General features: G+C 41.2%; 3 protein-coding genes and 1 pseudogene across 3 annotated transcripts; all 4 read right to left on the bottom strand.

Moving 5' to 3' along the window:
* Positions 1–2518: 2518 nt before the first annotated feature.
* On the bottom strand, positions 2519–5141 carry LOC115676314 (MDIS1-interacting receptor like kinase 2-like). Its single transcript, XM_030599196.2, has 2 exons — positions 3420–5141; positions 2519–2904 (listed from the first exon to the last, which is right to left on the bottom strand). Exons 1-2 carry the CDS (start codon positions 4741–4743, stop codon positions 2519–2521), a joined length of 1710 nt encoding a protein of 569 aa, XP_030455056.2. The 5' UTR covers positions 4744–5141.
* Positions 4754–6363, bottom strand: LOC130138209 (probable leucine-rich repeat receptor-like protein kinase At1g35710). Its single transcript, XM_056311619.1, has 2 exons — positions 4821–6363; positions 4754–4764 (listed from the first exon to the last, which is right to left on the bottom strand). Exons 1-2 carry the CDS (start codon positions 6361–6363, stop codon positions 4754–4756), a joined length of 1554 nt encoding a protein of 517 aa, XP_056167594.1.
* A 5880-nt stretch (positions 6364–12243) lies between these two features.
* LOC115665320 (MDIS1-interacting receptor like kinase 2-like) lies at positions 12244–14526 on the bottom strand (annotated as a pseudogene).
* Positions 14527–14833: 307 nt separating this feature from the next.
* Positions 14834–16090, bottom strand: LOC115665319 (probable leucine-rich repeat receptor-like protein kinase At1g35710). Its single transcript, XM_056311215.1, has one exon. It carries the CDS (start codon positions 16050–16052, stop codon positions 14961–14963), a length of 1092 nt encoding a protein of 363 aa, XP_056167190.1. The 5' UTR covers positions 16053–16090; the 3' UTR covers positions 14834–14960.
* Between the last annotated feature and the right edge of the window lie 9292 nt (positions 16091–25382).

Raw genomic sequence — 25382 nt, 5'->3', positions numbered from 1 at the left:
ACAGTGATTATTAATCTTATTTATGACTGCAATGGCTCCTATCATGTATATGGCGTCCGGTGGGCATCAAGAGCTTGTTTTGATCAGTATAGCTCTTTTTTTTCCTTTTCGAATTTTGGGTCTTTTGGCATGAACATTGGTTTTGCATCTCTGGGTCCCTCATTTCATTGATCGATTCATGTAATGTAGCTTTATTTCATACACGAACGGCATTATTGTAGAATACGAATTCCACATTGCTCGATAAATTCGTATAAATATGAGTACGCACTCAACAAAGAACTCACCATTAGGGACCTGGTTGTTATGCTGATTGAGTTGTTGGATGTGGAACTCAAGAACAATACCGGAGGACTTTTCTTATGCCCGCGCACACAAGAAAAGTCTGGACTGTTTTTATTGATCCCACTTTGTGCTGAAGTATTCCACAATGACTTAGACTTGGTTCTCTTCTGAATGTCTTACATGGTGTGCCATGCTGATCTGACCGTTATTCATGTTTGATTCCCGACGGGTATGGCTGAGGAGAGACGGTATACAGGTGATAAGTCATGTCGGGTAGTTTTCTTCTTGACAAACCACCAGGATGGTTTGATTCATGTACGAGCAAACTTTTGATCGGCTCGTAGTGAATTACCTAACCACGATATATTTCGTGTGAAGAGACTCTTAACTATTAGCATCATGATGGGCCTCTAGTGATTGGTTCATTAACCTCACACATTCGGGTCGTGGGTAATGCAGTGTAGCTATGGCTCGAACTAAACATTTCGTAATGACTGTGGACTCGGATGAACTATTCCCTGATCTGGCCTAAAAATTTATGCTAGTTTTGCCATCAATTAATATTTTTATATCGGCCGATCGGAGCTTTGTTGGACTAGTTAGTTTTCCCTTTTTCTCAATACATGCAAGCAGGAAGCCCGAGCAACTATTTGAGAGTTGCTCGTAGTTCCTCGGGCAAGCATGTTTGGATTCATATTAACTTTTCCAATCATTAAAATTCCCTAATCTAAATCAATTTTCCATTTCATTTTGCACCTCTTGGTGACATTAGATAAATTGTAAGTGACTTAAAAGTCCGGAAACAGAGCAAACTCAATATAAGCAGGGACTTTAATCAATCTATTTTATTTATTTATTTTTAAATGCAACTTTAAGAAAAAGGTGGCTTGTTGGGGGCCTTGGCCCGCCCATGTTTTCTTTCGGGCTGGCTTGGGCACTTTCAATGGTAATGGACGTAAAAATGAGGGATAAGTATGTCAGAAGTTCTAAAACTTGTTATGAAAATGTAATTGGGTCATAAAACTTTCAAAAAATGTAATTAAGATATAAACCTTGTGAAATTGATGCAATTAAATTATGCTAATTTCTCTAATTTGGCCAACAAATAATGTTGATGTGATTCTCTATATTACCTCTCTTTCCTACATGGCCATTATATTAATGAATAGTGCAACAATGACCAACACGATGTTGATTTTGATTAAGAAAAGATTAAAAAGTTTGAAGAAGGACGAAAGGTAAAAAGGGGAAACACACTCTACAAGAGGTGGTTGAAGGGCCGGTGCCATCGCCCCCCAACTTCTCCGGGAGGGTCAGGCGAGGTCCACGGGCCCTCAACGGTCAACTTACACTTGCCCATGAAGCAGGTCCGCCCCCCCAACTAAATCCTCGATATGCACTTTGGTTAATTTTTCGTTGTTTTCTTCTTTTATCCTTTTTTTTCTTTTCTTCTAAATTTTTTATTCCTTTTTCTTAATTTTTTTTTTAAATTTTTATCCTGATGTGGCTCATACAGCACCATATTTATTTAGATAATATAGAAAAATGTCACGTCAGCATTTTCCATGAGGGAAATTAGACGGAGCTAATGCAGATTTTAGATTACACTAATTTGACAAATTCTGGGATTTGATCTCGCATTTTGAAAGTTTTAGAATTCAATTGCACATCCACGACAAGTTTAATTTTTTTTAACACTTATCCCTAAAAATATTCATACTAAACTATGTTCTCTCCTGGCGAAGAATATAAAGTTACGCAGGTAATTTGATCTAAGCAAATCATACTCTGATTTGCATTGGATTTTTCTTTAGTTTGTGATGTCGGTACGGATTCAAATAAAAGAATTCGAGGAAACTTCATAAAACTAGATGCCAGCTTATCCCATTTGTGCTCAAGCACCTTTTGAGCTAGTCACATTTTCTGGCGTTAGTGCTTACAATTCTAAATGACAAGCCAAATTGATTCGCGTTAGTGTGCGAAGAATCGTAACAAGTAAATGTAATAAATACAAGAAATATCATGATCTTGTTATCTTTTAAACCATTCTTAAGGATCGGACGTCGCAACTGTAGCCCATCTCTACCGGGTTAAAATTGCAAATGACAGTAATTCCCAAGTGTTTTTGAGTAATTAATGTACCATTGCAAATATAGATAATGAAATCGACAAAGCTAAACAAAGTATGGGAGACAGCTTGCTATCCGGGCTACAACAGAAATACCCAAATATCTCAATAAATGAAGCATGTAGGATCAACTAATTCTTCCAATTTGATGCCCTCTGGTGCGGTTGGCATGATCAAGCCATGCGCCGATATCGTTCGAGAAAGTTGTTGCATGCTTGGACGATGGTCTGGTTTGGGACTTACGCATGAAAAGGCCATCTTTGTCACGAAAGCCACTTCCCCTAGCACATTACCTTCCGGGTTTGGAATTCTTTGATCTAAAACTTCTTTTAGTGAACAAGAAGCTATTGAATTGCTCGATGATGATGAAGGCAAGGACGCAAGAGATGATATGAGATCGCCCGGATGTCTTCCCATGATTACTTCTAATGTCGTCACTCCAAAGCTATAAATATCGCATTTCTCGTTCACTTCCATTGTGTATGCGAGTTCTACATAGAGAAAAGAGTAAATTTTGTCTAGCTTTTATACAATAATCATGCTTCGTAAATCTAAATGATTTTGTCAATTAAAAAAGTATCACTACGTGCCATTGGTGCTTAGTAGAACAAGTTTTTTCTTTTTTTATTTTTATTGAGGGGGAGGGGGTGTTGTGGTGTTGGGTATTTAAGCGACTCTTTTCGATTATTTATCAACATAGGGAAATTCTACTTCACTCCTTTTAATGAAGAGGCTACTGAAATTTATATTTTTAAGTATAAATCAATACATTCTTTAGATCCCAATGGGATTTTAAAATTTTCATTTCTTTAGGAAAAAGTTTCACTTTACTAATTGGTGGCCTGAATCTCAACTAATCAATTTTGAATTCAAATCTATGAGTAGCTTTGGATTTTGTCTTTGGTATTTTGAAATTTAAAGCAAGGTGGTTAGGACGAGAATTTTGTATTAGCATTATCCTATCTATATAATGAAGTGGGGTGAAATGTTGAAGAAACCAACTTACCCGGAGCTGCATATCCAAAGGTGCCTGCAAAGGAAGTCCAATTCGATGAATAAGGCTTTAGAACCTTAGCCGTGCCAAAATCAGAGACGTGAGCTTCATATTGTTCATCCAGTAAAATGTTCTTACTCGATATGTCTCGATGAATTATAGGAGGTGAGCATTCATGGTGCATGTAGGACAAAGCACAAGCCACGCCTTTCACAACTTTCACTCTCTTATTCCAGTCAAATGTTGTTATCCTCTGATCGTTGCTCAATACATCCTTCAAGCTGCCAGATTCCAAAAACTCATACACCAAAAATGAATGTCGAGAACTCGAGCAAAAGCCATATAGGTTGACGATATTTCGATGTCGAGCACTAGTCAAAGCATGAATCTCCCTTTCGAATGCTTTTCGACTAGCCATTTTTACGTTCGGTGCTTCCTTAAGTTTCTTTACAGCAACAATCTCACCTGTTTGCAACTGGGCCTTGTAAACACACCCTTGTCCTCCCACACCGATGCAATATTTGACATCAAACTCCTCCGTGGCTTCAATAATGTTCTTATAAACCATTCTTCCATCAAAGCTCCATATTGCCCACGGGTTTTCATTACTTCCATCAACCGAACTAGCTTCTGTTTTCCTTACCCTTCGGCATAAAATACTGGAAGCTCCCACAACAAGAAGCAGTAGGCAACCTAAAGTAGGAATCAAAATTAGCAGCAGCTTTTTGTGTTTGTTTTTGCCTTTCGACATTGTTGTTGTACAGGGGTCTAGACTAGCAATAACTCCACACAGGCCTTTGTTCCCTCTCACAACTTCAATTGTAGCATTACGAAAGGCTAAAATGTTTGGTAAAGGACCCTCTAACTCATTATAAGATATGTCGATGGATGTCAAGCTTGCCATATCATCAAAGGTCGACGGAATTGAACCTGAGAGGTGATTGTGTGAGAGATTGAGTATTTCCAATTTGTACAATAGCCCAAGTTGTCCAGGTATCTCTCCCGCAAGGAAATTTTGGCTCAAATCGAGATTTTGAAGAGAGCGCAGGTTTCCAATCTCCATAGGAATACTCATATCAAGATTATTTCCACTAAAATTTAAATATTGAAGGTTCACACAGTGCCCAAGATGTCCAGGAATCAAGCCACTCAGGTTGTTTCCTGCGATGTTAATCCTCTGTAGATTGGAAAGTGTTCCGATTTCTCTAGGAATGTAGCCTGAAAGATGATTTCCATCCAGCGAAAGCTCTAGCAGAGACGATAGCATTTCGAGTTCCTTTGGAATTTCCCCAAACAGATTATTTGAGGAGAGGTCTAATATATGCAATTGAGTCATCTTTCCAAGATCAGATGGTATCTCACCCGATAAATTGTTATTGGAGATTTTCAGGCTTGTCAAATTGCTCCATTCACCCAATGTGGACGGAAGCTCTCCACGAAGTTCATTGTTGCTCAACTCAAGGTAATCCAAGTTGGGATATATGCCAAGAGCATCAGTAATACTTCCCTTTAACTGGTTGTTCTGGAGCCTAACTCTATACAACCTTGTACAATTTTTTAAGCTCCGTGGAATTGCTCCTGTGAAATGATTGTCAGAAGCAGTAAGCCATACAAGAACTTGACCATGGCATATATCTGGTGGCAGTCGACCAACAAGCTTGTTATTTGATACTTCAAAGGTTGAGAGTGATGTGAGATTACTAATCTTGATGGGAACATAGCCTTCTAGGTTATTCTCAAATAGATGCAGAGCTGTGAGGAGTTGCAATTTTCCTATCTCCTTCGGAATCGAGCCAGACAACTCATTTTGGGCTAGGGCCAATATCTCAAGTTTGCTCAAATTACCTATAGTATAAGGAATCGAGCCAGAGAGACTGTTGTCGTAGAGCATGAGAACAGAGAGAGAGCTGAGCATCCCCAGTTCTTTTGGAATAGGACCAGACAATTTATTTTTGTGAAGGAAAAGGAAATTCAAATTGCTTAAGTTTCCTATGGATGATGGGATCGAACCTGTTAGATCGTTATTCAGCAGCTGAAAATGTATGAGGGATCTCATTCCTCCAATTTCTGAAGGTATGGGACCGGAAAGTTGGTTTCGATAGAAGTATAGAAATGCTAAATTACTCAGATTTCCTAAAGTTATAGGGATGGAGCCATTGAGAGAATTGGTTGATAAATCAAGTTCACTAAGAGACCCCAACATTCCTATTTCCTCTGGAATGGCCCCAACAAGTTGATTATCGAAAAGCCACATCTTTATCAAGCTGCTCATGTTTCCTATCGAAGAAGGAATAGGACCAGTGATGCGATTGTTCATTAACATCAGAAATTTGACAGATTTGAGCATTCCTATTTCTTTAGGGATGAAACCAGAAAGCTTATTATCCGAAAGATGTAAGCCAGACAAGTTGCTCAGACTACCTATGTGATTAGGAATTGGACCGGTCAAATTATTATGTGATATCTCTAGAACTTGTAACAATCCAAGTGATGCAAGTTGAGCAGGGACATGTCCAAAAAGACGATTTCGTGACAAATCCAGATAAGTGAGCTTGGAAAGATTACCAATACTTGAAGGGATGTTCCCGTAGAGTGAGTTGTTGGAAAGCTTAAGGGTGACCAAGCTGGGCAATTGGGAGAAATTGAGATGGTACAGCGTGCCCCATATGGCAGAACTCGAAAGGTTCAAGCTGATGATGCTCCCAGAAGGATCACAAGCGATTCCAAGCCAAGAACAAGGGCTGCTTTCATTCCATGAAGACAAGATAGAGCGACTCTCCTTGTCGAGCTTAGATTTCCATTTCAGGAGGGCCTCCATTTCCTTGTCTTTTGTTTCGTTAGTTACACCAGCAACGGAGCTTTGGGATGAAGCAAGGCAAGGTATATTATGCACGAGCACGAGAAGAAGATAAAGTACCTCGAATGGAACTGAGAGTTGCTTTTGAGATGATGCCATGACAGGTATTCTTGTTTCTAGAGGCGCGAATGTGTTAGCAAATGAACCATGTATGCCCTAGGCATTTATAGAACCGTAGTGGACAAATGAAGTCAACAACCGAGTCATTGGTCATCTTCAATGCAACAGCAAGATTGAAACTGACAGTATCACCAAAGCACATCCACGAGTTAATTAATTAGCTGTCCTGTGGGCCATGGAATTTGATATTTAATCTCTCTCTTGGAGGTGTGGGATATACTATCGGGAAACATTCTACATTTCGTTTCTATACTTTCACAACTTTTCTAATCAAGTTTTTGTACTTTTAATTTTTCTGGTCAAGTCCTCCTTGTACTATTACAAAATTGTCTAAACTAGTCCCTCCGGCACAAAATCCGATCGAATCCAACTGACTTAGCCATTAGAGGGTGCCGAAGCATGACGTGGAGTAATTATTGCCTATGCGAACACCATTTCATGAGCACGGATTGTGAAGGGAATACATTATTTCTGTTATTTTTTCATTCTCCTACCCATTCGCTATCAATGTAGGTGTCTATGTAGGAAATATGTAATCTGCGTCATGTTGGGGTGTGGTTCATACTCCCCAACAACTAGATAGCATGGGGGTCCCTAGAAAGAGGTTTCCTATTTTGAATCAAATTATTTCCTATATATGTTCTATTTCTTTTGTAATTGAGAGATGTAACAAAGAGGTGCGATGTGTTAATTATAGTGGAATCCTCAGCTGAACGTAACTCTAGTTTAAGGGTAAATCAGAATAAAACCTTGCGTCTCAAATTCTCTTTCTCGCTTTTTACTCTCTATTTTCTTTGTGATTGTGCGGCGAATCCTAATACATCACACTCTAGTATTCTTTGACTACCACGTCAGCTGGATCATGTGTAACACGGGGGGCAATGAGGAGAGCATGGAGATTTGCTGAAGATATTTTGCCCAATTGATGTCCTATTATAGAATTAGTATTCAGTAGAATTCTAATATTTTTCCTAGCATAATTTAGTAAATCTGAGGGCATTATACCTTCTTGGTTTGTAAGTTATGATTTCAATTTATTTAGGATTATTCTATCCTAGATTAGGAATTTGATTATAATGTTTTTTATTTGAATTGCGTATTTTAGATTAGTTATCTTCGCCTTACTTGGAAGTTACATAATAGAATTACAATGTGATAGCAATAAGTACTTTTGAGTATTTCATTGCAAGACAAGAGGATTGAGTTATTTAATAAAAGGAAAAAAGCTACCAAAAACCTCAAACTATGTCCATTGTGATACATTTACATGATTTTTTTTTTGTGATATCAAAAACTCCAAATCATGCCCATCGAGATGCATTTATCTTAAAAAAATTTTCTTGTGACATAAAAAAACCCAAAACTTGTACGTCTGTGACACATTTATCCTCTGTCAAAGTTCCGTCAGATGATTTTTCAGTCAATATAACATCAGTTTTATTTCACTTAAGCTACGTGGGTGCCACTGTTTGCTTTTCGGTGTCTATATTAGCAGATTTTTAATGGTGTTCGTTGACGGAACCTTGACGGAGGGTAAATGTTTCACACAGGTACAAACTTGGAATTGTTGGTGTCACAAAAAAAAGTTTAGGGTAAATGTGTTACAGTGGGCATAGTTTGAGATTTTTTTATAGTTTTTTCCCTTAATAAAATTTCTTTTCGGGAGTTATCTTGTTATCTTCTCTTTGTTTTTCTCTGTGTCCCTTTTGGCAGATTCCTAGGGTTCTTGAGTGATCAAAAGATATTGTATCCTTTGAGTGGCCTATTATTAGACCCTTGAATCAGAGCATTGGCACGGGCTGCGGCTTTGAACTCATGCCAAGCACGGATCACCAGCAGGGACTAAGCGTGCGTGAGAAAGGCAACCAATGATCGAGCATGAATGGATGGCATTGAGGAAGGAACGGTCGATGCAAACGGAAATCGCAAGCTTTGGGTGAAGCACGGGTTGCTGCTCTTGGGTGATCCTAATGACAAGGGGCTGGTTCACGAGCTCACTCACTAGGACATGGCTCGGGTTACGGCCAAGGCATGGCCACATGCGGGGCCAAGTCACGGACCCAGCTAGTGCACATGACCTGGTCACGAGCACTAAGCCCCCAGTGTGCGTTTCACCTTCTTGCCTGAGTCATGCGCTAGCCAAGGTCCGCATGAGCCAATGTCCACTCAAGCTACAATTGTGCAGTTGCACTTCGTTCGTGCACCAAGATCATGACCAGCCACATATTCCAGGCACAAGGAAGGCCTCGGACAGAGCAGTTGGCCAAGGATGAGGCCAAGAAATCTAGCTGCTTGAAACCGCCGGACAGTTGTAATAATCAGAGTAGCATGTTGCAATCGCTTGTCCCTTGTGTTTATCTTTGGGGCATGTCAGACCAAGTGTGCGTATATTTTATCTTGTAATTAGTAGGAATTGATTAAAAAAAGTGAAAGTGCGGAGAAATGATTAGGAAAGTAGTGAAACTACAGTAACAGAAAGCAGAGTTTTTTTTTTACATTACCATGGAATATCATTGATTGTCGGATTTGCACTCGAAAGTTTGAACTTAATGTGCAGAACAAAAGTAAAACACGAATTCACGGAACAAGCTGTTGGATAGCCTACTTCATTTTGGTTTCCAAATTAAAACTTCTTTTGTCTTTGCTTCAATAACTCAGATATATGAATTGACTAGGAAGCTTCGTTCTTTTGCACCACCGCCAACACCACCCCCCCCGCGCTCTCATTAGATGATTTTGACTAGTAAACCAACGATCATCAATAAAGAAAGATACTTCTTTGTGAATTGTGATCCACTCGTCTCACATCACAACTTGTACACCGTACATCTGATATGCGTGGCCCTCTATTTGCAACCCCCCGGTCTCATTAGATGACTTTGACTAGTAAACCAACCAACGATCATCAATAAAGAAAGATACTTCTTTGTGAATTGTGATCCACTCGTCTCACATCACAACTTGACTAATAACTTAACATTGGTCGAAGAAAAATCCCTTCAAAGAGCGTATGAGATCCGATGTGATGGAAGAGAGAGTGACCCAAGAGTTCACATCCCACTTGAATCAATGATATCTATGACGATAAATGATCGGTCGGTTTGTCCGATTACTTTAGATATTTCATTTGGAGCTTGACCCACGTGGATCGAGCTGGATCATACTCCATCTCTCGTCTAAGTAAGGCATTACACGTGAAATGTGAGATGCAGATGTGACCATGTCGAGTGCATAATGACATGGAATGTGAACGAGCAAAATAGAAAGAGTGAGACAAAATTAGGGGTGCGTTTGTTTTGAGGATAACTTCATGATAAAGGAAAGTGCTTTCCAAGAAATCATTTCTAAAAAACTAGTTAATTTTTATTTGTTTGGTGATATGTGATCAAAAACGAATTCTAGTTTTTAGATTTCATTTGGAAAATAATTTCAATCTCATGAATAGCATTTGAACTAACAAATTTTACAAAATAGGAAAAATTCCTTTTAAAGAACTTAAAGACCAGTCACAGTTTGCTGCAATGCCGTTCAATCGCGGTCTGCTTGCACTATAGACGTTAGGCGGTGGTCTCTTCCAACAATGGGTGCTTCGATTGAACACAGACACAACCTTCCACAAACTAACAGCTAATACATTCTTAAGTCGCCACTAAAGGCAATAAACAAGATCGAAACCACTGATGAAACTCCAATCAGCACCAGAATCAAAACCCTCCAGAACGGATTTCGTCTTTGAGAGGGCTTGAAATCAAGCTAAACCACAGCCACGACGTGAAATTTTCCGTAGAAGAAGAACAACCAAAGCAGAAGAGGAGCGACGAAACGGAAGGAGAAAAAAAATTGACAAGCAAGAGGAAAAAATGTCGATCATACCAAAATCACAGGGTCACGGTGAGGGAATTCGTTCGAGGTTCCCGAACTCGTCCCAAAGGAATCAGTTTTGCAAGGAGCTTCCATTGTAGTGGAAAGCTGTGTTGAGCGCAGTTGAAGAAGAGCTGGACCTTCAATAACAAAGATGATGAGCGTCGGTGAAGAAGAGCTGAAGAAAGGAAAAAAGAGCTAACAAAAGGGCAAAGGAAAAGCTTATCTCATTTGAACGATAAAAAGAAAGAGAGACTATGTTAGAGTAATTAAATATTAAATCACGCTTTCATCTGACAGCTTAAGCTTTAGAATAGTCGATGATAATCTCATAAAATCTCATATGGTATCAGAGTTGGAGATCCTTAGTTTAAATTTTTCCAAGCCCCAATTGTTTATAACACACAAGATAAAGATTTCTTGAGGGAGCTGGTTACTCTTGCTAATTTGGTTATTGGATGTGGAAGTCAAGAGCATTCCGAAAGGATATGCATGTGCACACAAGAAAAGCCCCAACAGTTTTGTCGATCCTGACCATCTATAGGAGTATTGCACAATGACTTGACTTGATTCTCTTCTCGATGTCATCGCGCAAAAAAACGTTACATGGTCTGCCGAACCTCGTCTAGACCGTCGATCATGTGGGTCCCAATGTTGGGTCCACTCGATTAATGATTTTGATTATCATGGGCTCCTCTTCTATTGTCCGAAAAAGGATTGGGCCCGTTAGCCCTTTAATGGGCGGGCTGGGCAAGGCAGGGTCTTGAAATTCGGCCCGCCCTTATTTTATTTAGAATAGATAAATTTAACTTTTCATTAATAATTGATATTTAAGTTTATAAATACTAAAAAATATAAAATAAACCCAAATTTGTAATATAAGATTGAGAAATGGTATAAAAGTCATAGGCAAAATAGTAAAATAAAATAATACAAATGCCTCAAAGACGCAGCTCGATTCAGAAAGGAAGAGCACCCTTTGTTCTCTCCCTCACCTTCGTCTGGCAACTGCAACGCGCGCGCTCACTCACCGGGAGGGGACCATTCTTGAGAAATCATTTTTTGTCCTTCGTTCGACACTGAGAGAGAGCGAAAATTAGAGCTGTCGTTGACGATTTGGTCTGAATTTTCGCTGATGCGATACTGTTGAATCGAAACATCGCGCTAGCGTTGCGTATAGATAGGACCCTTATCCGAGACACTCACCATATGTTTGATGAAATGTCTCTGACAGGCGTACGTGGGATAACTGCCTGCTTTCGTTTAATCTGAAGACAGGCTAGTGTATTTTGTTTGTTACTGATCGATTCGTTAGTCATCAAACATGATTTTGTGAGATTTTACCTACCCACCGAGAGTGACACAGATACATTGTTCTATTTCCGTGTCTGCTTGTCTCGGCGGTAGATTCATCTCTTGGAAAAGAAATCGAATTCGATTTGGATTTAACTCGTGGAGGTTGCTATCCCAAGGCTTAATAACAGGGCCCGATATTAATATTTGATTAAATCGTATCAGGTTACTTTACTACATTTTATCTTTTACTCTTTCTTTTAAATTGGTTATAAATCTTTTATATTGGTTTTGTGTTGTGGTTTGCTTGCTCTAGTTGAATGGTTATGTTATATTTCTGGATCATAATAGGTCTCCTTCTTTGAAAAATTTAAAGTTACCTACCTAATTTGATCTAAGCAAATCGTACTATAATCTGCATTTGAGTTTTTCTTTTATTTATGATGTTGGTGGACGTTTATAAAGCTTGATGCCAGCTTATACCAATTGTGCTCTAGCACCTTTTGAGCGTAACACCTTTTCTTTACGATTCTACATGACAAGAGCGAAGAATTGTAACAAGCAAATGCAATAGCTACAAGAAATATCACGATCTTGTTATATTTTAAGTCATTCTTAAGGATTGGAAGTCGCAGCTGTAGTCCGTCTCTTTCGACTTGAAATTGCAAATGGCAGTGATTCCTAAGTGTTATGGAGTAATCAATGAAACATTGCAAAAATAAATAATGAAGTTGACTAAGACAAATAAAATACAAGAAGAGACAGCTTGCTGCACGGGGTGCAACAGAAAGACCAAAATATCTCAATAAGTGAAGCAAGTAGGATCAACTAGTTCTTCCAATTTGATGTCCTCTGATGCAGTTAACACGATCGAGCTATGTGTCGTTATTGCACGAGAAACTTGTTGCATGCTTGGACGATACTCTGGTTTGGGACTTAAGAATGCCATCTTTGTCACAAAAGCCACTTCCCCTAGCACATCACTTTTCGGGTATGAAATTCTTTGATCTAAAACTTCTTTCAGTGGCCAAGAAGCTGTTGAATGGCGGGAGGATGATGAAGATGAGGACACAAGAGACAATATGAGATCTCCCGGATATCGTCCTATGATTATTTCCAATGCCACCACTCCGAAGTTATAAACATCGCATTTCTCATTTACTTCCATTGTGTATGCGAGTTCTACATAGAGAAAAGATCGGATTTTTTCTAGCTTTTATACGGTATCCATGCTCAATCAATCTAAACTGATTTTGAATAAATCAAATTTACTATAAATCGATGCATACTCTAGGTTCAGTGGGATCATAAAATTTTCATTTCTTTAGGGAAAAGTTTCAATTTATTAACCGATGGGCCTAAATCTCGTTGAACCTTCAAACCGTGCTAATAGCTTTGAATTTGGTGTTAGGTAAATAGACTTTTAAAGCAAGGCAGGTAAGGATGAGGATCTTGTATAGCATTTTCATATATATATAAAATGAAGTGGGTGAAATTTCGAAGAAACCAACTTACCTAGAGCTGCATATCCAAAGATGCCTACAAAGGAAGTCCAATTGGATGAATAAGGTTTTAGAACCTTAGCCATGCCAAAATCAGAGACGGAGCTTCGTATTCTTCGTCTAGTAAAATGTTCTTGCTAGATATGTCTTGATGAATTATAGGAGAAGAGCATTCATGGTGCATGTAGCACAAAGCATTAGCTACACCTTTAACAACATTTACTCTCTTATTCCCATCAAATGCTGTTATCCTCTCTTCATTGTTCAATACATCCTTCAAGCCATCGCATTCCAAGAACTCGTACACCAGAAATAAATGTTGAGAACTCAAGCAAAAGCCATAGAGCTTGACGATATTCCGATGACGAGTTTCAGTCAAAGCATGAATCTCCCTTTCAAATGCTTTTCGACTGGCAATTTTGACGTCCACTGCTTCTTTTTTTTTTTTGGTAAGGACGTCCACTGCTTCTTTAAGTTTCTTTACAGCAACAATCTCACCTGTTTGCAATTGGGCCCTGTAAACACTCCCATGTCCTCCCACACCAATGCAATATTTGGCATCAAACTCCTCCGTAGCTTCAATAATGTTTCCACATACCATCGTTCCATCAAAGCTCAATATTGCCCATGGGTTTTCATTGCTTCCATCAATCAAACTAGCCTTTGTTTTCCTTATTCTTCGGCATACGATACTTGAAGCTCCCACAACAAGAAGCAAAGAAAGTAAGCAACCGAAAGTGGGAATCAAAATTAGTAGCAGCTTTTTGCTTCTGTTTTTGCCTTTCAACCTTGTTGCTGTACAGGGATTGAGACTAGCAATTACTCCACACAAGCCTTTGTTTCCTCTCACAACTTCAATTGTAGCATTACAAAAAAAGGCTGGAATGTTTGGTAAGGCACCCTCTAACTCATTATACGATATGTCATTGGATGTCAAGCTTGCCATATCATCAAAGGTCGACGCAATGGAGCCTGAAAGCTGATTGTGTGAAAGATTGAGTGTTTCCAATTTGTGCAATAGCCCAAGTTGTCCAAGTATTTCTCCCGTGAGTAAATTTAGACTCAGATCGAGAATTTGAAGGGATTAAAGATTGCTAATATCAATGGGAATGCTTCTATCAAGACTGTTTCTACTTAAGTTCAAAAATTTGAAGCTTCGAACACTCCCCAAGTTCTCCAGGAACTAAGCCACTTAGGTTATTTCCTGCGACGTTAATTCTTGATAGATCAGACAATGTTCCTAGTTCTCGAGGTATGTAGCCTACGAGATGATTATCATAGAGTGAAAGCTCTAGAAGAGACTTTAGTTTTCCTAGGTCTTCTGGAATTTCCCAACAAGACTATTTGAAGAGATGTCAAGTATATGCAATTGGGTCATGTTGCCAAGCTCAAAGCGTATCACGCCTGAGATTCGAGTGTTGGAGATTTTCAGGCTTGTCAAATTGCTATATTCATCCAGTCTAGGTGGTAGCTCACCGTAAAGTTCATTGTTGCTCAAATCAAGATACTTTAAGTAAGGGTATATGCCGAGACCACTCAGATTTATTTCCCTTGAGCCGGTTGTTATCGAGCCTAACTCTATACAAACTTGTGCAGTTTTCTAGGCCTCGCGGAATTGGACCAGTGAAGTGATTGTCACTGGCAGAAATATATTGAAGAACTCGACCACTGCAAATATCTTGTGGCAAATGGCCAACAAACTTGTTGTTGCTTAGCTGCAGGTTTGTGAGCTTGCTTAAGTTACATATAGCGGATGGAATCGAGCCAGAGAGACTGTTACCTATAAGCACGAGTATAGAGAGAGATCTGAGCATTCCTAGTTCTTTGGGAATAGGACCAGACAACTTATTTTGGTAAAGTTGAAGGATATTCAGTTTGCTCATATTTCCTATGGATGACAGGATAGGATCTGTTAAATCATTAGTTAAGCAGTTGGAAATGTATGAGGGATCTCATTCCTCCAACTTCCAAAGGTATAGGGCCAGAAAGTTGGTTGTCATAGAGGTAAAGAAATGCCAAATTACTCAGATTTCCTAGAGTTGTAGGGATAGATCCATTGAGATAATTAGAAGATAAGTCAAGTTCACTAAGAGACCCCAACTTTCCTATTTCCTTTGGAATGGACCCAACTAGTTGATTACGGAAAAGCCATAACTTCAACAAGCTGCTCATGTTTCCGATAGAAGAAGGAATAGGACCATCAATGCGGTTGTCCGCTATGTGGCGAAAAATGAGAGACTTAAGCCTTCCTATTTCTTGAGGGATGACACCAAAAAGCTTATTATTCGAAAGGTACAGACCAGTCAAGCTGCTCAAGCCAATTATCTCATTGGGAATTGGGCCAGTCAAATTATTATCCCTGCGATCGAGAACTTGTAAAGATCGCAATGACCCAGGCCTTCCTATTTCTTTAGGAATGAAACCAGAAAGCTTATTAACTGAAAGGTATAGTTCGGTCAAGTTGCTCAAGCTAAATATCTCAATGGGAATTGGGCCAGACAAATCATTATCCCTAAGATCGAGAAGTTGTAAAGATCGCAATGACTTGAGCTGAGTTGGAATGTTTTCCGAAAGATTATTTCGAGATAATTTCAGACGAGTAAGCTTGGAAAGATCGCTAATGCCCGGAGGGATGTTCCCAAAGAGTTGATTGTTGGCAAGCTTAAGGGTGACCAAGTTGGGCAAATGGGGGAAATTGAGATGGTGAAGCATACCATGTATGGCAGAATCTGAAAGATTCGCAACGCTCCCCAGAGGATCACAATCAATTCCACGCCATGAACAAGGGTTGCTTCCATTCCACGAAGACAAAGTATTGCGACTCCCGCTGTCTAGCTTAGACATCCATGTTAGGAGTGCCTCCACTTCCTCATTTACCGTTTGGTTACCAGCACCCGCAAGGGCCACTAGAGAAGAGCTTCGAGATGTAGCGAGGCAAGGCATTTGTTGCACGAGCATGAGAAGGAGGTAAGGGAGGAACAACATTGAGAGTTGTTTCTGAGACGAAACCATGAGAGATTTGAGGTTATTTGGGGTGGGCTTTTCTTCGTTTCTAGGTGCATATGTGTTGAAATGGACTAATTATAAGCGACGTATTTATAGAAGAATCGACACCACCAATTCAACAAACAAGTAAATGATCACTGCTTCTCAGTGAATAAGAGAAATATCAAATTTGTTTTCTGGGAGATAATTCACAAATCGAAAACTTAATACTGCTGAAATATAATCCCAACCTACTTTATTAAATAATGAATCCGTTGCCAAAAAAGTATGAAATTCAACAAATGCACAACGGAGTCCTATTTTCGGTTTTTTTTTCTTTTTCAGAAATACTAATGAGTGTTTTGAGCTATATTTTCTCTTACTTTTTGTGTAGAGATCGTTATCAGCCATCATCAAGAAAAATATATTTTGGCATGAGGTGTTATAGACTCAATTGGGAAAAAGTGCCAAAAAAGTCATAAACCTTTGGCATTAATGCTAATTTAGTCCTAAACCTTTTTTCGTTGTCAATTTAGTCCTAACCTTTTGCATTGGTGCCAATTTAGTCCTAAACCTTTTTTGGTGTTAATTCAATGCTAAACATTTTGCATTAGTGTCAATTTAGTCATTCCGGTCAATTTTGGCTAGATTTTGCTAACGTGGACGTCGACCGGCCGACAGCCAGTCACCGGTGCTGACGTAGACAACTTTTAAAATATTTTAATATTTTTTTATTTTTTTCCCTCCCCTCCCTCCTCCCTCTAGCCAGTCGCCAGATTGGTGACCGGCCAGAGGCCAGAGGCTGGTGAGGTCGACCTCGCCGGCCACTAGCGAGGCTCAAGCCATTGCCAGAGGCCTTCGACCTCACATCCTCCGGCGAGGGCTCGAGCCTCGCCAGCGGCTGGGCAGGGCCCGACCTCGTTGGATCCATGGCGAGGCTTGCCCTCGTCAGGCGAGGCCCGGCCTTGGCAGATCTGACGAGGTCCAGCCTCGCCGGTGACTGGGCGAGGCATGACCTCACCGGCCTCTAGCCGGTCGCCGGCTATCGGCGACCGACTATCTGAAAAGAAAAAAAAGAAAAAAAGATATAAAGATATAAAAAAATTCAAAAAAAATATTAAAATATTATTAAAAGTGTTCCACGTCAGCGTCGGTGACCGACTATCGGCCGGCCGGCGTCCACGTCAGCAAAATCCAGCCAAAATTGACCGGAAGGACTGAATTGGCACAAAAACAAAAGGTTTAGGACTGAATTGGCACAAAGACAAAAGGTTTAGAACTGAATTGACATCAATGAAAAGGATTAGGACTAAATTGACACAAAAAAAAATTTTAGGACTTAATTGGCACAAATACATAAGGTTTAGGACTAAATTGGCACCAATATTAAATGTTTAGGACTTTTTTTTGACACTTTTCCTAGCTCAATTGGGTAAATTTACCCCGATCATGAGATGATTACCATTTCATGTTTTTGGTTGAAAAATGTATTTTAATATGCAGTTAGCATGGTCAAGAACATTTCTGTCGGCAACGAAAGATGTGATGCGAGAGAAAGTGACGCAAAAGTTCACATCACATCCCGCTGGAAGTGATGGAGGAGAGTCCTCCACGCAGTGAAGAAGACTGGACAAATTCCCATATATGGACCTACACTCGACGTCAATGGAGGACTTAATTGTTTACTCCATTTTCCTTGGTCCACTTGTAAGTAGAGCGTTGCGGGATCGTGTCAAATAAATATCGACAGGCAAGAAAACAAGGGAAATAGAAATAGGAAGGAGCTAAAATAAGGAGTTTCAAAGTCCATAAACGTGACCTTTGTTGTGATATCGGGTTAGACAAATAATCTTCCCTCAAAGACATAAAACTGTTTGGAAACGGGCCAATATGAATATATAGTATATCACCATCCATGGAGAAAAATTAAAGCTGAATGGACACGACAATGATCAAAATTTATGTGAACTGCCATGGCTTTCATCACATATATTGTCACGCCCCGTACCCCACGAAGCGCGAGCATCCCACCTTCGGTCGTTTGACTGCGACGTCCCAGGAAGCGTCGCCGACCCACACCCATACAGAGATCAAACACAAGCGGAAGCATAAAATAAACAAACCCAGACAACTACAATATGAGCCAAGGATAGCCATCCAATAAACAACGATCAACGCAGAAAATATATACATACTTATATTACTATTTTAAAACTCTTTTTACAGTGTTCACTACAACTAAAAAGGAAACACCAACAGCTGGGAATAACCCAAACAGCCACTTCTCCGTTCTGCTCCGTCCCCACCGGGGTGCATGCTTGACGATTGCCGGATAAAATGCGGTATTCCAAAAAGAGGTGGTGACCTCGGCATCCTACTGCTGGGGGTCTGAAAATGTTTCGGTTTACACAACCGTGAGACGAATCTCAGTGAGTTCAACCCCTAAACCTAGGCTAGGCTTGCATGCAATCTCCTGACCGGAAACAAACATTTAAAATCATAACACAACCATAATCATACAATTCTCTGACCGTGCAGGTTAGACAGTTCAATATGTAATAATCACGGGACATACGTGGCACACATTATCACACGTACGCCAATCACATGCTCATACACCGAGTCTCACACACTCGCATGCTATTCAATGTATGTTTATGCATGCAAATGTCATTGACATGTCATGCACATTTCTTTGACCCACTGGCCCACACTGGCACACTTGCCCAATTAATTATTATTACGACTCGAGTCATCAATTTTTCACGGCCCGGTGCGTCTAGCCTGCTTCAAAGTGCATGAGGCGCAGCAACCGATCTGGCCCAGTGTCTCTAGCCTGCTTCAAAGTGCATGAGGCGCAACACTGATCTCCTTGCGAACCAGAGCCTGCTTCAAAGTGCATGAGGATGGTCGCCTTCCGGACGTACCGGGCATCGTCCTGCTTCAAAGTGCATGAGGACGGTATCGACCCGAAGGTCCGTAGGTGATCACACAACTCATTATTATTCGAACCCGCGTATAACGCTTCGGGGTATTTTAGGTGATCACATGCTCGTAACAGACACGCATTCTCGCACAATTTCATCACATGCCTCACTCTTGGCATATGCAATGCGTGTCCATGTTATGCAATGCAATGCACCACGAGCACCAACATAATTCAGACACCCAATGTCACAACACGTGCTTAATTGGCCCAATTAATACCGTGTGGCCTAACGTGCGATTCACAAATCAGCAATTCATTGTAAACCAAACAATGGCCAATCGCACTCCACAAAATCAGCCACACAACATACGACATAGCAGTACGAAATCAACCACAATTAAGCACAATTGACGTACAATCAGTCAACCCGGGTATACCCGGCAATTTCACCAACAAGCTCCTAAATTGATCATTAAACCCCATTATCCTCCCCAATGATTCTCATTAATCCACTAAATTTTTCCGATAATAATTTCTAGGGTTAATACCACGAAAAACCCTAAACTGGTACACTTATGACACATTTACCCCAAACTATTTTTTTGACCATAAAAAACCCCAAACTGGTACACCTGTGACAATTTTACCCCGAACTATTTTTTTGACCATCAAAAACCCCAAACTGGTACATCTATGATAATTTTACCCTGAACTTACCACAAAAAACCCCAAATTGGTACATATGTGACAATTTTACCCTGAATTAAAATTTTAATATTATTTTTTTTATTTTTTTCGAATTTTTATTTATTTTTTTATTTTTTTCCTTTTATTTTTTTTTTCTTTATCTTCAACCTCTGGCCGGTCCGGCGACCGGCCAGAGGCGGAAGCCGGCGAGGGCCGCCCTCGCCGGCGTCGGGCGAGGGCCGTCCTCGCCAGATCCGGCGAGGGCGACCCTCGCCGGTATCGGGCGAGGGCCGCCCTCGCCTGCGTCGGGCGAGGGCGCCCTCGCCGGCGTCGGGTGAGGCCATCCTCGCCAAATCCGGCGAGGCGACCCTCACCGGTATCGGGAGAGGGCTGCCCTCGCCTGTGTCGGGCGAGGGCCGCCCTCGCCGGCGTCGAGCGAGGGCTGTCCTCGCCTGCCCAGGGCAAGGGCGATCCTCGCCCGACTTAGGTGAGGGCGACCCTTGCCGGTATCGGACGAGGGCTACCCTCGCCGGATCTGGCAAGGGCGACCCTCGCCTGCGTCGGGCGAGGGTTGCCCTCGCCGGCGTCGGGCGAGGGCTGTCCTCGCCCGCCCAGGCAAGGGCGACCCTCGCCCGACTCAGGCGAGGGCGACCCTCGCCCGCGTCGAGCGAGGCGCCCTCGCCGGCCGGCGAGCGGCCCTCGCTCGGGCGGGTGAGGACGGCCCTCGCCCCGACGCCGACGAGGGCCGCCCTCGCTAGATCCGGCGAGGGTCGCCCTTGCCGAGTCGAGCGAGGCGGCCCTCGCCGGCGGCCGCGAGGGCGGCCCTCGCCGGCTTCGGCCTTTGGCCGGTCGCCGGACCGGCGACCGGCCAGAGGTTGAAGTGAAGAAAAAAAGAAAAAATTCAAATAATAAAAAAAATTAAAAAATAATATTAAAAATTAGTTGGGGTAAAATTGTCATATGTGTACTAGTTTGGGGTTTTTTGTGGTATATTCGAGGTAAAATTGTCACAGGTGTACCAGTTTGGGGTTTTTTATGGTCAAAAAAATAGTTTGGGGTAAATGTGTCACAAGTGTACCAGTTTAGGGTTTTTCGTGGTATTAACCCTAATTTCTACCAATCAGTCCTCAACCCAGTCTGAAATACACACTGCTATTATCTAAGCCAGTCCAAAATGCACCGATAATACCTAAACCAGTCCAGGAAAAACGCACTATCAGTCCTAATCCAGGTTTAGGAATTTTACTCACCTAATCCAAAGTCACGACGTCGGGGAACGGCGGTCGATCACTGGTGAACAGTGAAACCGATGGCGGAATTCCCGGCGGACGGCGGTGCGGTGTACGGACGGGTGAACAGTGATCCGCACGGTGTGTGAACAGTACTTTCCGTACGGACACTATACGGACAGGCTGGGAACGGTGGCCGGCGAGGTGCCAGTGATGGCTGCGGCGGCCGTACGGTCCGCGCGTGAACAGTGATCCGTACGGCGCGTGGAATGCAGCGCAGTACGGACACTGTACGGACCAGTCTTGGGCGGCGTATGGACGTCTTTGGGCAGGCTGGGTGTCAACGAACAGCGATCGGACTCCGTGATGCATGTTTGCGAGAACGGGAAGAGAGAAAAAGAGAGAGAGAAGGCTGTTACGGACTAAAACCGGGTGTGGTGGGTGAACAGTGAGAGGGAGGTCCAAGGGTCTTTGTGGCGACGGTGGTGGGCGGCCGCGGCTCCGGCTAATCTTGTTCGGCGTGAACAGTGCAAAATGCGAAAAGGAACTAACGAGAACAAGAAACGGAGAAGAAGAAGAAATTGCACGGGGAAATGACCGAATAGGCTGAGAGGAGAGAGAGAGGGTCTGGTCAAAAAGGTCAAAGATGGTCTAAGTGGAGTCCAAGTATCAAAATCTTGGCCATTTGGACAATTTTGCCCTTGATCCAATGGCCGAGATTAATCCATATCCAATAATTTAGGGTTAAAATGGTCAATTGTCCCTAACCAAGGGCTGACCAGACCTGAATTAATTTAACTCACCTTGGTTAGAACCCCAAAAATTTTCTAAATTCGGAATTGTCCAAAAATAGCCTAGGGGCATTTTCATAATTTTCCGATCCCGAACCGAAATTTCAATTTTCGCACATACGTGTTCCATATGTGCGTGGCCAACATAATATGGCGTCGGAATCGCGAAATTCATCGCGCAAGCCCTCGAAAATTCACGTCAAAGTTTCGGGAATAAAATAATATTATTTTTTCAATTTTTGTCGATATTCCAGTTTTTGTCCAAAACGACTCCTGGTATGCGTGGCCACCCAAAAATGGCGTCGGCCTAGAAAAATAACCTCATTTGGCCTCGAAAAGCAATGCTGGCGTCCCGAGGGGCAAAATCGTAATTTTTCACCCCCGGACCGAAATTTCAATTTTTACTCGTACTAACTCCAAACGTGTGTGGCCAGCGTAATATGACGTCAGATTCCCAAAAATAGTCTCTTAAGCCTTTGAAAATCGACATCGTAATCCGGGCCCAATTCCGTGAACAATACTCGCTAAACTTTTAATTTCAGGGTCTCTCACTAACGGGCGGCTGTTTAGAGGTTACGCGTATCGACCTAGGGCTATCCGTATCGTAATGGTCCCAATCATTGAAAGAATGAGAAATTATCACTAGTTCCAGAGGTCACGATCGTTCGGTTTAAGTTCAGGACTGGTTGGCCACGTGTACTTTCGGTCTTGCAGAATCACCTGCGTCCCTATTATACATCGTAGGCCTTGGCCAAACCCAATCCATTACCCTTTCCTACGATCGGCCCACGTTGGCCCAAAATATTCCCTCAGCGTCTTTCGTGATCGGTGTCCGTTTCACGATAGGGTCCCCGGTCCACGTACCGATTTCTAGTTAGCCATACCCCATTGGTTAGTATCCCGAGAGTGATCAGCTCTAGGCGAGACTTACTAAAATGAAATGCGAAATAATATCAGCATTATTGATCCCGGAATTACATCAAAATTCGGGCTGTTACATATATGGTCTCAAGCAAGCATTGAGAGCTTTGTTTTGATCAGTTTACCTTTTTTCTTTTTTCTTTTCGACTTTTGGGTCTTTGGGCATCAACATTTGTATTGCATCCCTGATCCCTTGTTTTTCATTCATCGATTCACGGTAATATAGCCTTATTACATGCGAGGACGACATTATTGTAAATTCATGAATTCCAAACTGCTCGATAGATTCGTATGAATATAAGTTCACACCCAAAAGAGATTTCAGCATTGGGACTTGGGTATTGTACAAATTGAGTCGTTGGATGCGGAAGTTAAGAGCATTCATTGCTAAAGGACTTTTCTTACGCTTGCGCGTACAAGAAAAGTCCTAGTCGCTTTCATTGATCCCACCTTCTCACGGAATACTCGATAATGACTTGACTTGAACCTTATCTCGATGTCTTGTATGGTCTGCCAAGCTTATCTAGACTGTTCATCATGGGTGCTTCCTGATGGATATGGCTAAGGAGAGACGATCTGAGTAGAGTCGGGTAAATCTGATGAGGGTACACTGAAAAGACCTCCACTTAAAAGCTATCCCATTGGAAGAGACGACAGTGAAACCACTAAATTCAAGTGTTCATTGGCCAATGAGGGCGGTTTGACATGACATATTATGAAATAGCCGTTTGTCATGACATATAGCCGCCAGTTATAAGTAGACCACCACATGCTGATCAACATCCAATGACCAAAATTATCCACACTTCTATATGCTAAGAAAGCAACTATGGTAAGTTTCTTCTTCCCCATTTCAAACTTCCTAGAATACACTCTCCTCAATTACTTAGGCATCGGACGGCCAATCCGGGTCAAAATCGATACACCGTAACTCATGTTCGTGGATGCAGGTACTTGTAGAGGTGGAGGCCTTGACGAATTCCTCAAGACCCACCGTGAGACCCCCAAATTTTATACATTGGACGATAATGGGGCTCCTCTTCTATTGGCCCAAAAAGGATTCGGACGATCAACTACCATTAATCGTGCCACGGAGTGCTAAAATGCAACAGTTCATCAGTTGGTAGGCAAAATACTGAGCAATGCAATAGTCTTACTTACGAGTACTTTTGGAGCACTCGATGGATTTTACCATCTTTAATACTTTGTAGTCTTCATCTTGATAAACCATCAAGGTGGTTGGCCAATTGGTGAATCATTCATCTTTCTTCCACGAGGTCACGAGTTCCATTTGCGTTTGTGAGCAAAATGCCAGACAGCTCGGGCGGAGTTATCTAACCGCAACATATTTCGTTTGAAGATGCTTCTTGACTATTAGCTTCAATGTGTCAATAGTTAGGGAGAACGATAATAATAGCACTATCGATAGGAGTAATAAATTAACAATAAGAAAATAGCCAAATTACTCACGTGGATTTTCACCTCCGTCCCCCCAACAATTTATGCTAATAAAATGAAATTCCCAATTTCTTTTTTCTCAAGAAAAGAAGTAATTTCGAGTTGAAATAACCTAATTCATTTTGATTTCCAACTTTTTCTGTGCTTTTGTTACTCGAATTTGGTGTTGGTTCTCATTAGAAGACTTTGACTAATGAACCGACGATCATCAGCAAAGAGTTAAGACACCATCTCGTGACCACACGTCTCCCATTTGCACACGGTAGGGGTGAGCATGATTTGAGATTTTACCTTGGAACCTGAAAACCTGATCGGTGGGAACCTATAGGTTCCAGGTTCTAAGATATGCAAGATAGATTTCAGATTTCAAAAATTGAGGAACCTGTTTTGACGAATAGGTTCTAGGTTCTAGGTAAGTGGAACTTGGAACCTGAAACCTAAACAAGTTTTTTTGTGTTTTTTCTTGGTTTTATGGCTTCACGTGATCTTGCGGTGTTTCATGGCGTTAGATGATGGGTGTATAATTTAGAACTACTAATTTGAGCTTTCATTTTATGACTTGTTAATGTTTCATATTCTTTGTGTGTCTAAATATAAGTTGTAATTAGCGGATCATAACAACAAATGGTTGTCATTAAAGATGATGATTAATTGCAATTATTCAATTAATATACAAGTGGAACTTGGGTATAACTTGAAACCGACTCTGGAACCTGTGATAGGATAGGTTCTAAGTTCCAAAAAATGAGGAACTTATTCTCATGGGCAGGTTCCACTTGGTGGAACCTGTACAAAACATGGAACCACTCAATCCTAGTATCGATCCACGTAATAACTTCTCAGTTTAATTGTAATGCTAGGAAAACTAGTCTTTTGTATTTTCTTTGGTGAATGACAAACTTGTTCGGTATTATTGCGTTCATTTTCGTTTTGTTTAACTAAAAATGAAAAAAAAAACTTGTTAAACCCTGAAACCTACCTTAAAACCTGTGACAGGGTAGGTTTTAGGTTCCAAGTTTCGATAGATAGGTTTCAGATTCCAAAAAAATGAGGAATCTGCACTTGAGATTAGGTTCCAAGTTCTAGGTAAAACCTGTAAGGAACCTGAAACCGCTCACCCCTAGTACACGGTACATCTGATGATATGTGGGGCCCTCTATTTGCAAAGACTTCTTAGTCTTCTTCAGAGCAAGGACTTAATATTGCTTAAGTACAATCCCAACCTGCTTTAATTAAATATGAATTCGTTGCCCAAAAAAGCATGAAATTCAACAAAAGCACAACAAAGTCCTTTTTGCGAATTTTTTTTGGGGCTACATTTTCTCTCCATTTTTATCTCATA

This window comes from Syzygium oleosum, unplaced genomic scaffold, assembly GCF_021117445.2.
Source record: "Syzygium oleosum isolate NSW1041296 unplaced genomic scaffold, Sole_v2.1 Sole_v2.05, whole genome shotgun sequence".
NCBI classification, from domain to species: domain Eukaryota; kingdom Viridiplantae; phylum Streptophyta; class Magnoliopsida; order Myrtales; family Myrtaceae; genus Syzygium; species Syzygium oleosum.
Note: the sequence above shows the minus strand (reverse complement) of the source record. Positions and strands in the feature narration are given on the sequence as shown.

What these genes read in the sequence shown, in the direction of transcription:
- LOC115676314 (XM_030599196.2), bottom strand. Translation starts at nt 4,743, where the DNA reads ATGACTCAATTGCATATATTAGACCTCTCCTCAAATAATCTGTTTGGG. An exon ending in CTTTGGATATGCAGCTCCGG is followed by an intron (nt 2,905 to 3,419) that starts GTAAGTTGGTTT and finishes TTCTCTATGTAG; the next exon opens with AACTCGCATACACAATGGAA.
- LOC130138209 (XM_056311619.1), bottom strand. Translation starts at nt 6,363, where the DNA reads ATGGCATCATCTCAAAAGCAACTCTCAGTTCCATTCGAGGTACTTTAT.
- LOC115665319 (XM_056311215.1), bottom strand. Translation starts at nt 16,052, where the DNA reads ATGGTTTCGTCTCAGAAACAACTCTCAATGTTGTTCCTCCCTTACCTC.